The sequence below is a fragment of the Macrobrachium rosenbergii genome, chromosome 4, assembly GCF_040412425.1.
Source record: "Macrobrachium rosenbergii isolate ZJJX-2024 chromosome 4, ASM4041242v1, whole genome shotgun sequence".
Classification (NCBI taxonomy): domain Eukaryota; kingdom Metazoa; phylum Arthropoda; class Malacostraca; order Decapoda; family Palaemonidae; genus Macrobrachium; species Macrobrachium rosenbergii.
This window is the reverse complement of record NC_089744.1, coordinates 65,139,195-65,152,895: the sequence shown is the minus strand read 5'-3', so window position 1 is coordinate 65,152,895 and position 13,701 is coordinate 65,139,195. Positions and strand designations below refer to the sequence as shown.

Below are 13,701 nucleotides of genomic sequence, written 5' to 3'. Positions count from 1 at the left end.
ACAGAAAACTCGATTGCGCCGAAGAAACAACGGCGCATTTTTTACTTGTTTATCTGTTGGTGCTAAAGAATCGCATGGCGTTTATCTGATTTCATTGTGATAATAGTTTTTTTTTATTTATTATCGAAATCAAAACTGACATTTTCAGTTAAATCTTAAGTATTTATTGACCTACCAAATCTCGATGAAAATTGCCTTCACTGAAACTCAGGATTTCTTCAAAGTCAATATGCCTAACTGCATGGCTTTACAGCAAAAGAAAAAAAAAATTGTACCTGCTTAGGTTTTTGAGGCAGGTGTGAACACACGGTTTAGACGTTGGAAGTGGTTGATCACGGTTCACCATTTTAATCACTATAGAAGGATTTCTTCGTAAAAATGTTGTAAATCAGCGCCTGCCCTGTGAGCCTACAGAGGCCCAGTAGGACTTTTAACTTTTCAACTTAAACATGCAGCACAGTACTAAAACAGGTCTGTCCACCCAGATGTTCATATGCTGGTTTTTATACATTTCGGTGATCTCTGAATATTTCCCATTCAGAGTGTTTTCCATTCCACTCATCCGAGCCTAAAATGTTACATTTCACGGAATAGACCATAATTATGCCATTTGCTTGGCTAACAAATTTTCACAGGAAAGAATGCCAAACCCATATACGAAAGGAAAATGAAGTAGACAGTTAGAAGTAATCAAATTTGAAGTAAACAAAGTAAACATCTTAATATCCTGAAACTTTAGCAAAGATGCCTAACGTTGTAAGCTAGCATGTATGCGCCAAGTCCTAATGCTAGCTCGGCCTTTGATACTACTGTAGCTATATGTAACCTCTACAGCAGTGTTTTAGCAATTTTACTGATTCCGTGGGATTTCAACCTCTGACTTAAAAAAATTGTTGCTGTGTGGATACTTCATTAGTGATTAAGACTTCAACAAAAGAATCTATTAATCTTGGTAGTTCTCCTTATTTGTGATTACTCTTAGTCCATTACAAACTGTATTAATGTTCCAACTGAAATAAAGTAGTTTTCATGTTTTCATGCATTGCCATAGCATTTTGCAGATGAATCAGAAACAATTTTTCAAGTGGTGTTGGTAAACAACAACATGAAGTCCATGACTGAGGTTTTCTTGTTGGGTGTTAACAAACAGCCTGATAAAAGTGATAAGCAGTCACAAAGCTGTTCTTGTCCTCTACCGGCTCTCACATGCGGGACACTTTTTTGCGTTTTTTGAACGCTAGTATGGAAATGTTTGTGAAGACGATACTAAGTCTGGTCGTAATGAGTAGGCTATTGTAACTCTATTATTACTATCTCGCTTCAGGACAGTGGACATAAAAAAATAGATGCCTATGGCGAATAAGAATTAATCGATGCTAGCCTATACTAATTAGGCTGTGTCCTCACTTCAAGTATTTTCCGAATGAATAGTTAGACGTCTGTGAAGCATTTTGTGCAGATTAAATGGCTTCCGATAATGGGTTGCTTTGCTCTTCATACATTATAAAAAATAAACAGCAGGCTAGCACGATCAACAACAGGTGCAGTTAAAGTTAGAATTTTTAGCTCGATAAGGTGTGTTAGACTATCTTTGTTAAACTGTAGCATGAATTGCAATGCAGGGAAACTATATAATAACAAAAATGTCAAGATCAAGCATAAGTGAGAACGATAATTGTACGTAAATGTTAGTTTAAGAAATTAATTTTTCAGTATATAGCCTAACCGTTGGTTTTTTTTTTTTTTTTTGTAATTGCAGTTGATAAAAAGACGTAATCCCTAGCAATAGTCCTACCTCTTTAGCCTTAAATGTATGAAAACAATCAAGAATATAAGAGTGTACGCAATAAATGAGAAAAATTAACAAATGAAATTGGAAATATAAGTTCAAGTAATTCCTGAAAGTTATACATCTGAGAGATTGCCTAATTACATGCTGCAATACGGCTTGAAGTAGAGACCTTATAAACAACTCTGCGTCAAATAGTAGCAACTTCCCTGAAGCCTAAATAATACGTTATTACCTTTTTAAGTGATTTTATTAAGTGCACTGTTTGTTGTGTTTTATCACCATTTTCATTATATGTTTATATTTTAAAATTTACTTAGAATGTCTTCAGACTTATTCAATAAAATGCGCCTTATGCATTTCGGTTCTATTTGGCTCCCCCTCTCCCCCCCCCAAAAAAAAAAAAATATCCCTGTCCACACCCTTGGTGTATGCTCGCCCATATTTTGAACTTCCAATTTTTCATTGAAGGATTTTGTAGTCTTTGATGTTATTGCATCGTTAGTTAACAAAATTATACAAGATAATGATGGCAGGATGACATTTTTAGGATATTCGTCTCGATAGCACAGTATTGGAAAATATGTTAAAACGGTGCATTGGCTTACTACGGCTGCATTTTATCCGCCAGTCATAAGTAAGATAGCACGTTCTGTGATATCATCTGCATGTATTTACCGTCAACCCAAGAAAGAAAAAGACTGAACAGATTTGTTCGATGGATATAATCCATTTCTGTAGTTTCGAAGGTTTTTCTTCTGGGCCTTCTTGTGGTTTTCAAAGAACGAAGATGACAGTATAGAGAAAGGTCGAGGTTTGCGGTCTTGGGCGCTCTTATTCACTATATATATATATATATATATATATATATATATATATATATATATATATATATATATATATATATATATATATATATATATATAATTTCGTCTATTTTTGTGTGTAGGCTACGATTTTCAAATAAGATACGTTGTTTTTTCTTATTTAATAATTCATAATGCAATTCTGTCAATTCCCTCTCTGCAGGACAGTACCAAAAAGCAGTACACTGAAGTACAGGCCTGTAAAGGTGGTTCTTCGTTTGGTACATGGAATAACGGAAGTGGTTTTGAATATGTCAGTCGCGCAACCAGATGTCAGGGTAAGCATATTATCATTATTATTTTCGACGTTTAGAAATTAGTTCCAATTACGTGAACGATGCCTTCATATTTTATTACGATGATATTTCAGACTGGATACTTCTGTTGCTAATAATTCATTGCCAAGGTTTTGTTGACCAGTGTCACACTTTTCAATGAGACCAAACATGTTTGTGCTATGGTCCCTCTACGATGCTACTTTTATCTTTCTCGCAGGTGACGCATCTCTTATTTGTGTCCCAGGAGACGAAACTCTGTTTCGGGAAGGAGACATCACATCAGACATCTACAGAGACTGCCACACTGCCCTCGTACAAATATGCAACTGTGTGGCAGTGAAGCCCCATGGTTTGTCAGAGACGATGGCTAACAAATACCCATACTCTAACCCGTATTCATCAAGAAGGTCAATAGGGACACTGAACAGGGCTCGTACTGAGGACAGGGCTGTGCCGGGAACCATAGAAGTTCGCAGATCGAACATAAACTCGAGGGACCCAGTTGTTGTCAATATGTTAGGGCAGTATTACATGGGGAAGAGTATTGAAAGTAACCCTCATAGCATAAGGATGTCCTCTGAGTTGCAACTCAAATCAAGAAGTAAATACGAAGAGTCATCTGGAGGACACAATGAATCACTAATAGGTGACGATGACTTATTAAATGGTCTGCAGAGTGACACTCAAGAAAACCGCATTAGTTGGTTCCGTGAGTGTTTGAGAAATTTGGTTTCCGACCTACCAAAGTTGGACGTGAAGAGGGTAATTTTTCCATACAAAATAGGTTGCGGATCAGCCGGAGGTAACTGGGAAAGAGACTATCTTCCTGCTATAAAGGAATTCGTGAGTGAGGTAACTAAAAATGAAATAAAAGTAGTCATTGTCAGGGATTCATTTAAATATTAGACAGAAAGCCTCAGGTTGAAAGCAACTATCATGCATTTGGACCTTTCCATAAAGCTTTACAGTCATAGTTAATCAGACAAAACTATATGGACTATATAGTAGGATACGGACTTGATGAAACTACTAACCCTCCATGCTCACAGAAGAATGATTTTATGGGACCAACTGCAGGCTAGTTGCAAGATGAAGGATTAGGCTCTGAAAGACTAGATGAGATGTGTTTTGTATGAATAATTTATGTATAATGTAAATTATGCCAAATAAATATCCCCTTGCAATGGTCGCCTTTTATCCAACGAAAGATATCTAAAGTATGTGCACTAGCTGGCATGTGAAACATGGGGAATGAAGTATTATTTTGTTGTTTAACCTACCATTGAGCCAAAATCCCGAACTTTAACTGGAATTGACCAGAAGGGTTTCTTCTAATGAACAAAATTTAATTTCATGTGATAAACCGCAACTTTTAGAAAGATATATTGAACGATTTGGCTGAAAATTAATCCGGAAAAATTATCTTTTATTTCCTTCCAAAACTTGAAACTCGCTGATGGATGGTGTTAGAACATCACAAAATATGTTCACTTGTAAATGCCGCCCTGCATTCTCAACAGGCAGCCATCATTTTTGAGTTTTTGAGTGATCACAAATAACTTACGAATAATACGTAATTATTCAAGTAATAAAGGATCAGTCTTTCACTTCTGACATTTCTTGAATCTCGCAATGAAAATGAAGATGCAGATGAGGATTTTATTGGAATGTTAGAAGACAAATTTAACAGAACCACATATATAATCATTAATGATGATCAGTACACGTAAGTACAGCATAAGCTTTATTAATTACTGTTTATTTTTTATTTGGCGCTTTTTCTAGTGCATTAATTAGAAAGTCTAGCGCCTTTTTGGTGTCTTTGCGATCCACCTTTAGCGCTTTATTGTCAAATCGAGTTGGCAACACTGGTTCATTTTGCCGTATTCAGTTTTCAAAAGTCGCTAGAATGTTCTTGACCATATGCCCCCTTTATCAGTAATCTTGGTCTCGCGTGCGTTTCTAATATATCCAATTTACGTCCAGTCATATAGGAATAAAAGTGGCAATTGATTAAATATACACTGTCAAGACCGCGAACAAATTCTTACTTCGAAAATGCAGCGTATTTCGGGAAAAACGATTATGCACGCTCAGAGGTATGTGATTGTAATTGTTAGGCTAATAAGGCTTGGTTGTTTCTGGATTTTTGGATTCGACTTTTTTATGACTGGCAGGGAAAAACGATGACTGAATGTACAGGCCCGGAAAACGACAACTGGTCAGTTATATATAAGTGAAATAAAGGATGTTTTTGTAGTTTTGATGTGATGTTACATTAATTTTCGTCATGTATAGATTGGAAGCCCCAAGGGTAACGCTGAGAGGACAGCTGAGAACAAGTAACCCTAAGGTTAAGGATGGGTTGGGGATGGGATTTAAGGCGTCAGCCCACCTGAGGTTTGGTAGGACCCAGTACCCTAGGCTAGGTAAAGTCTGTGAAGGTTAGGTTAAGATGTATCCATGTATTTCACTTTGTGATTTATATAACTAACAAGGTCAGATAAAGTAAGGTTAGGTTATATTGCTTCCCCTACATCTCGTACGGAAATGTCCTTCACCGGGTATTTTGTGATATCGTGAATAGCCAGGATAAGCAGTGGGTTACTTACGATATATTTTCGTAGATGTGTATCATTAAGGAACAAAAACGAATATAGGGCCCTGGTAAGACGACCTTATTGCATGCACACTGTGATTAGTGTGCATGCTCCACAGACTGTGATTAGTATTGCCCGATGAAGTCATTCAGTTCTTAATGCATTACTATTTGAATCTCCCCTCATAATGTCAAATTCCATATGAATATTGAAGAAAATGCACACAGTTGTCAGTATCTGTTCAAAACTTATACAAATACCACCAGCAGATCCAGAAAAATTTCAAGGGCCCCCCACTAATTTTCATATATATACTGGTATATAAATATATGTGTGTGTAGGCTATATTGTATATATATATATTTTTTCTCAATTTTATTTATACAGTAATAGGTTTTTTTTTATTTTTTTCCCAATTTTATATTTCTCATTTTATGGTACTATTATCTAAATCTTCAGTATTATTATTTTGTCATTATTTTTCATGGGGGCCACATGCCACATGCCCCTGGATCCACTAGTGACAAGCAGTTCTTCATTTGACTGGTCGGTGCCGTTCTCGGCTAGCACACTGCAGGGCCCGCGTTCGATTCTCCGGCCAGCCAATAAAGAATTAGAGGAATTTATTTCTGGTGATAGAAATCCATTTCTCGGTATAATGTGGTTCGGATTCCACAATAAGCTGTAGGTTCCGTTGCTAGGTAACCAGTTGGTTCTTAGCCACGTAAAATAAGTCTAATCCTTTGGGCCAGCCCTAGGAGAGCTGTTAATCAGCTCAGTGGTCTGGTTAAACTAAGGTATACTTAACTTTTAACTAGTGACAAGTGCTATGTGATTTTCTAAGTGGGACAATGAAAATGTGATTAAGTCACAGTTTTAGACCATTGCTTATTCCACAATTATGGGTAATTATGGCACTGCCCCTGCCTTATGGCAACAAGTTTTTCAGCCAAAGGTTATTGTAGAATTATAGTAAATATGACTTAATTTAAGGGTACAAGGTGCTGTCACATTTTGTAAGATTTTTTGGGGGTGAACAAGCAGGTGTAGAGAGATCCAACACTAGTTATTTCAGTGTTTGTAGTAAATAATTCAATAAAATTATTGATTTTTTGCAAGATGTCTCCTGTAGGCATTAGTACAACTTTAGAATATTTGCTCAGTGTGCTAGTAATTTCACTTTTGCCATGAAATCTACTTCCAGTATACTTGGAACATTTTGATTAGTGCTAAACTTGCATTAATTTTTTGAATTTATTGTATATTTGCCATGGGGACACTGCAGGAAGTATTCTGAGACATATTGCCTCTAAGGTCTGATTCTTTTGTTTATGTCTTTTTTTTATAAATCTTAAAGAACCATGTATTTAGTTCAGATTCTTCCATTTCTATAGTAACACTGACATGTTTGTAATTTTTTTGGTATTATTTTACTTTAAACCATTATTTAAGGTTGGATTTTTTATGCTGTGAACTTAAGTTTCCTTAACATGCTTAGTAGGGAAGTCATTTTTTGCAAATTTACTGTTACCAAAATTTTTTTGATGAATGTTGTTACCTACTCAGTTTTTTCTAAGTTGTTTGTGTATGGTAACTCACAGGAGTGGAACTCCTCTTTGGACTTTGTCTTAATGTATCGCGTGCAAGGATGGATTACGTATCGGGAATGTCTTCTGTTATTTTTACTCAGAACTATGGGATATGGGAAAATGCTTCTGTTAATTTTACTCAGAACTATGGGATATGGGAAAATGCTTCTGTTAATTTTACTCAGAACTATGGGATATGGGAAAATGCTTCTGTTAATTTTACTCGAATCAATGGGATATGGGAAAATGCCTCTGTTAATTTTACTTAGAACTATGGGATATGGGAAAATGCTTCTGTTAATTGTACTCAACTGTGGAATATGGGAAAATGCTTCTGTTAATTTTACTCAGAACTACGGGATATGGGAAAATGCTTCTGTTAATTTTACTCAAAACTATGGGATATGGGAAAATGCTTAAACCGTATTGGTTGTTTTGTTATCAGTGTCAAATTTTATGTGGGATTTCAAAAATCAGGCTTTGCTTGAAAAAGCTAGTTCCAGTTTGCAGTATTGGTGCCCTTGGTTCAGTTGTGTCCTTGTTCCTTGGACTGTTTTGGCTGTCTCTAAATTCCTCACTGAATTTCATCCCACTCACAAAGATGTTCTTGACTAGTCTGAAGATGTCAGCCATGCTAATATTTCTGATTCAGATAGAGGTAAGTTTATGGAATGTTTTTAAACTTAATATCATATTTCAGGATAAGGACCTAGTGCCCAAGATTAGGTTAGGTGAGGGGTCCAGGTGGGCGAAGGTTAGATATGGGTCTAGGTTTAGTTTTAGGAGGGGGAGTGGTAATGTGCCTGAATTGGGGGTGTGGTGGGGGGGAGTGAGTTCTTCACCATGCCAGCCCTTTGTTGGCCGACTCGGTAGAGCTTCAGACTGTCATTCGATGGGCCGGAGTTCAATTCCCGCGGCCGGCTGATGAAGAGTTAGAGGAATTTATTTCTGGTGATAGAAATTCATTTCTTGCTATAATGTGGTTCGGATTCCACAATAAGCTGTAGGTCCCGTTGCTAAGTAACCAAATGGTTCTTAGCCACGTAAAATAAGTCTAATCCTTCGGGCCAGCCCTAGGAGAGCTGTTAATCAGCTCAGTGGTCTGGTAAAACTAAGGTATACTTACTTCTTCACCATGCCCCCCAAATGCAATAATGGTTTAAAGTAAAATTTTATCTTTTTGTCTCAAGAGTTTTCTGTTCTGCTTGTTTTAGTATTCTGTGCATGTTTAGCAAACCCTGTGGATGGGAAATTATTTCCCTTGTGTGCAGTTTATATAAATTCCAGTCACTCTAGGGATTACCCTGCAGAGTAGTTCTGTTACTGTGCAGACAAGGTAGTAACCCTCTTGGATTCTAAGATATACTCTTAAGGATGGTCCCTCAGTCAAACTGGGGTCACTGGGTTCCCCAGCTGAACTAAAGAAGAGACCCATTCTGTAGCATAATGGCCTTCAGGCTCCCTTGGCAAGTGCTAGAAGGAGGTCTCTAGGACAGTTGGGAACATAGGGTCCCACCAGAATCCAGGATGATTGCCTCTATATTAATTTTAATTTACTTAATACTGAAAAAAAGCCACTTGTAATTCTTCAAAGGCACTGGATCCATTTGGCAATCAATCCTGAGGCCATTTTGGATCTCTATGGCACTGGGGAGTTGTAGTTGCTGCAATTTCTGCATTTCGGGGAATGAATCCAGTGCCATTCAGGAATCTCAAGAAACAGGAGCCAAGCTGTGTATCCCTTTCAATATTAAACTAATCAAAGTTGTTATTGTAGGCATTCCTCTGGGTATTCTTGAGGAAGCCTAGAGCCATCTTTCTGTGCTTTTCAGACAAAGGTCACTGTCACACTCCCCTGATCCTGGGAGTAGACATACCAGAGGTCCAAAGGAGGTTAGAGTGGTTTGCCCACAGTCAGTCGCCCCTCATCCGATTCAGTGCTTTGTGGTTCAGACAGCCATTGGAAAGGCATCACAGTGAGTGCCCACCAGTTATTGTCTGACTCCGATAGTGACTCCAGTGCGAATAAAAGGCATTTTTTGGCTCCCCAGGAAAATCTTGCCTCTTGAAGAGACGTCATGGTAGAGAGGCCTCTCCCATTTCACTGAAGCGTGCTAGAGACTGTTCTGCTAGCTTGCAACCTGGTTGTAGTACGTGGTGCATCCCTGTTGCCATTTGCCCGGGTATTCTCATGCATAACTTCATTTCTCAGCTCCTAAATGCCCTTCTAAGAAATGCTCTTCTTCTTCTGGGCGTCCACATGAGTGTCCAGATTGTTCGATAGAGCACCTCCCAGTCTTTGAGCGCCTGTCTTGGATTCCAGAGCACCTGCCTTGAGCCAGCTCGGCACCAGCTTCTAAGTGCTTGGCGCCAGCCGTGCACACGGCACCAACTGACCGCCCTACGTCTATGGAACGCTCGCCTATGTCCTCTTCACTCGCTCTCATGCCTGAAGATCCATTTTTTGTTTATATTAAGAAGCAGTTAGAAGATGTACTGGGCCTACTTCATAAGGCTCCCCCTTAGCATAAGCCTTCTCAAGACCTTAGATTGTTTCCTGTTTCTTCAGTAGAGGAAGAAGCAGTTCAAGACCCTCCTCCTACAGCGTACGCTTCCCTGATGAGGTATTTTCTGGCAGCCTTTCCCTCTCACTTCCAACCAGCTGCACCAGTGTTGCCCGCTTCCACGTTTCTGATGAGAAACCGAGCGGATTCTTGTTTGCGCCTACCTCAGATGGCCATCTCTACGTCTGCAAGAAAGGCGCTCGAGTTAGAGGATTGGTTGTCTGTTAAGGGGAGCAAGGGAAGACTGCTTTTGCCTTTCCCCCTGCAAGACAGATGCCCAGGAGATATCTCTCCTACATGACTGGAGAAGCTCCATCCTTGGGAGGTTCTGCCTCTTTCCAAGGTGACTTCTCAGGTTTGATTGACTCGGCTCAGCGTTCAGCATTCTCTTTGGCTAAGGTTTTCTTCGCTTTGTCGGAGTTTGACCACCTTGTGAAGCACTTGTTTAAAGTACTGTACTGGAAATGGTTAGGTTTCTGAACTGGTCGATAGGAGCACTCGCTAGGAAAATAGAAGATCACAACACTTTAGCGACCGACTTGTCAGTGGATTGGCTGGGCGTGTTATCCTGCGTGGATAGGGCAGTGATGGATGGCTCCTCTGAAGTAGCAGGTCTTTTCGCCACCTAAGTTTTGAAGAAGAGGGAGTTGTGGTGCTCCTTCACCATGAAAGGAGTGATGTCTGCCCATAAGTCTACGCTTTTGTACTCTCCCTTGAACAAACAGTATTTGTTCCTTCAATCGGCAGTTAAGGAGATTGCCACCAATTTGCAGAAAAAATTGACATGATCTGCTTGCACAACCATCGAAGCCCCCAAGGATCCTTCTGCCTTTTCGGTCAATTCTGTCTCTCCTCTGCAGCATCATTCCTTTCGGGGAGGCAGACAGGCTTTCTCAAGACCCCGCTCCAAGGTGTGTTTCTCTGCTAAGTCCACCAAGAGGACTTCAGCCAAGACCTTTTCCAAAAAGTGACTTCTATCCTTCGTGCACCTTTGGGAACCAGCCTCTCCCCCTTCTGGAAGAGGTGGCATGCCAGAGGTGTGGAGCCCTGGGCAGTCAAGGTTCTCAAAGAGGGCTTCTTGGTCCCATTCTTAGAGTACCCTCCTCTTGTGAATTCGCAGATCACATTGACGGCATACTTGAAGGGCTCCGAGAAGTACGTAGCTCTCATGGAGGAAGTGTCATCCCTCCTAAGGAAAAGGGCCATAGAGGTAGTGGAGGACAGTACTTCAAGAGGATTCTACAACTGCTTGCTTGTGGTCCCCAAGTCATTGGGGTTGAGACCTGTCCTCGATGTAAGCACTTTGAACTTCTTCACACAGAAGGCGAAGTTCAAAATGGAGACAAATCAGTCAGTGTAATCCTCCATCCAGCAGGGCGACTGGATGATAACACTCGATATGCAGGATGCTTACTTTCACATTCCAATACATCCAGAGTCCAGGAAATACCTGAGATTTGTCTTCAGGAGCAGAGCCTTCCAGTTTAAGGCTCTATGTTTCGGTCTCTCCACTGCCCCACAGGTATTCACGCGAGTCCTATCGCAAGATGGCTTCATCTCCTAGGTATCAACATAAGCTTATACTTACACGACTGGCTCCTCCGCTTCCAGTCACAGGAGCAATGCACGAAGGATCTGCAGACTACCCTTCTTGCCGAGGAACTTGGACTTTCAATAAATTAAGAGATGTCTAAATTAGCCCCAACTCAGGAGATTCTCTATTTAGGGATGAGGATCAACTCTGAGTTTTCGGGCTTTTCCATCCCCGAAGAGGATAGAGTCCTGCCTTCAGTCAGTACAGGACCTTCTTTCACTCCCAGTTTGCTCAGCGAATTGATGGATGAGTCTGCTGGGAACCCATTCATCCATAGAACAGTTTGTGAAGCTAGGAAGACTTCATATGAGGCCCCTTCAGTTCTTTCCATGAGCAAGCTGGAACAGAAGAAAGCAACTGGACACAGTGACGTTCTCAATTATGAGCGAGATAAAGGAGGATCTCTAGTGGTGGATGTCCAGAGAAAGACTTTCAGAGGGAAAGTGTCTGCAACTGCTGAGCCCTGACCTCTCCTTTTATACAGACGCCTCAAAGCAAGGTTGGGGAGCCCTACTGGACACTCTGGAGGCTTCCGGCACTTGGTTTCCAGAGCAAAGGAAGCTACATATAAACACCAAGGAGTTGTCTGCCATTCACCTCTGCCTGAAGCATTTTGTGACAGACGTAATGAACAGAGTGGTGGTGGTACAAATTTCAACAACACCACGGCTCTCTCTTATATCAGGAATCATGGCGGAACCTACTCATTCTCTCGTTGGCAGGCAGCGAAGGAGCTGCTCATTGGGGCAGACCAGAATCAGGTCAGACTTACCACCAGATTCATCCAAGGAAAGATGAACATCTTGGCAGACAGGTTAAGTCAACTAGGTCAAGTCCTCCCAACAGATTTGACCGTGAACTCGAGTGTCTGGCACTAATTTTCTTAAGACCCATGATGTTTCTGTTGACTTTAGCAGTATGTCGTGTACCTGATCATTGTACCAGGACGTAATTGAGTAGAGAAAGCCTCTGGAAGTTGTGGGGCAGGCCGACAGTGGACCTGTTCGCCACATCAAAGAATTACCATCTTCCTCTGTTTTGTTCGCCAGCCACGGACACTCAGGCATGGGCGACTGATGCCATGCTGATTGACTTGTTGAACATGGACCTCTACGCCTTTCCCCCATTCTACATGGTGAGGGGGGGTTCTCAACAAGTTCAAGAATCACAGCAATGTATTGATGACCCTGATAGTGCCCTTTTGGCCTCTCAGAGAATGGTTCCCTGACCTTCTAAAGCTTCTTGTGGACTTTCCAAGGTTACTTCCTCAAAGTCCACATCTTCTCATACGGCCTCATCTTTGGAAGTTCTATCAAGGACTATCCACTCTAGCTCTGACAGGCTTCAGACAATCCGGAGACTCGTCAGAGTGAAGGAGTTTTCAAAGCAAGCAGCGGAAGCTATTTCTAGATGTAGATGTAAGTATACCAGCCAAGTTTACCAGGCCAACTGGTGTATCTTCCGCAGGTGGTGTAGCAGCAATAACATCATGTTCGCTAAAAACGCTATAACCCAAATAGCGGACTTTCTTCTCTTTCTCAGGACCTCCAAGGAACTCTCCATCGACTATTAGGGGCTACAGGCCTATGCTGAGATCAGTCTTCAAGCACAGAGGAGTGGACTTGGCCTCTAATAAAGACCTGACAGGTCTGATTAAGTCTTTTGAGACTACTAAACAGGTGAAGGATGACTCTGTGGCATGGAACCTGGATGTAGTGCTTAAATGGTTATCTTTCCTGCTTTTGAGCCTCTCTGTACCATTTCTCTCAAGAGTTTGACTAAGAAGACTTTCTAGTAACCTTGGCCACCACCAAGAGAGTAAGCGAATTGCAGGCTATAGACAAGCGCATAGGTTTCTATAAAGGAGATGCTGTCTGCACCTTCGTACTTGGCTTCCTAGCTAAGAACAAGTCCCCGTTTAATCCCTGGCCACACTTGTTCTCTATTAAAAACCTTGTGGACATTCTAGAACCAGAGGAGGAGGAGGAAAGGGTCCTTTGCCCAGTTAGGGCACTGGGGTATTACTTAGGCAGGACAAAGAGAATCAGAGGCCCTGTCAGTAACCTCTGGTGTTCCGTCAAGAACCCATCAAAACCCATGTCTTAAGAATGTGCAGTCATTTTTTCTTAGAAGTCTTATCATTGAGGCGCACTCTCAAATAGATGTCCTGCCATTCTTTAAGGTGAGAGCGCATGATATTAGGGCTGTCGGCACTTCATGTGCCTTTAGGCATAATATGTAGCTCTTGGCAATCCTCCAGTCAACATACTGAAAATGCAATTCCACTTTTGCCTCACACTATCTTAAAGAAATTTAAATGACACAAAAATTGCAGTACCTTAGTCCCATTGTCAGTGGCTGGCTCATTATTGGGGCAGGAAGTATAGGAAGCAACCCTTCTTATCCATAATTTCTTTGCCT

The 13,701-nt window shown here is 40.7% G+C and overlaps 1 protein-coding gene across 2 annotated transcripts in view; it reads left to right on the top strand.

The window, feature by feature from the left end:
* Positions 1–4,118, top strand: part of LOC136835370 (uncharacterized) — a 54,149-nt gene extending 50,031 nt beyond the window's left edge. For both annotated transcript variants that reach the window (XM_067098818.1, XM_067098829.1), the window contains exons 2-3: positions 2,819–2,933; positions 3,151–4,118. In XM_067098818.1, coding sequence (XP_066954919.1) covers positions 2,819–2,933; positions 3,151–3,839 — 804 coding nt within the window. In that variant the 3' untranslated portion in view covers positions 3,840–4,118. The remainder of the gene's footprint in view (positions 1–2,818; positions 2,934–3,150) is intronic.
* The last annotated feature ends 9,583 nt before the right edge of the window (positions 4,119–13,701 follow it).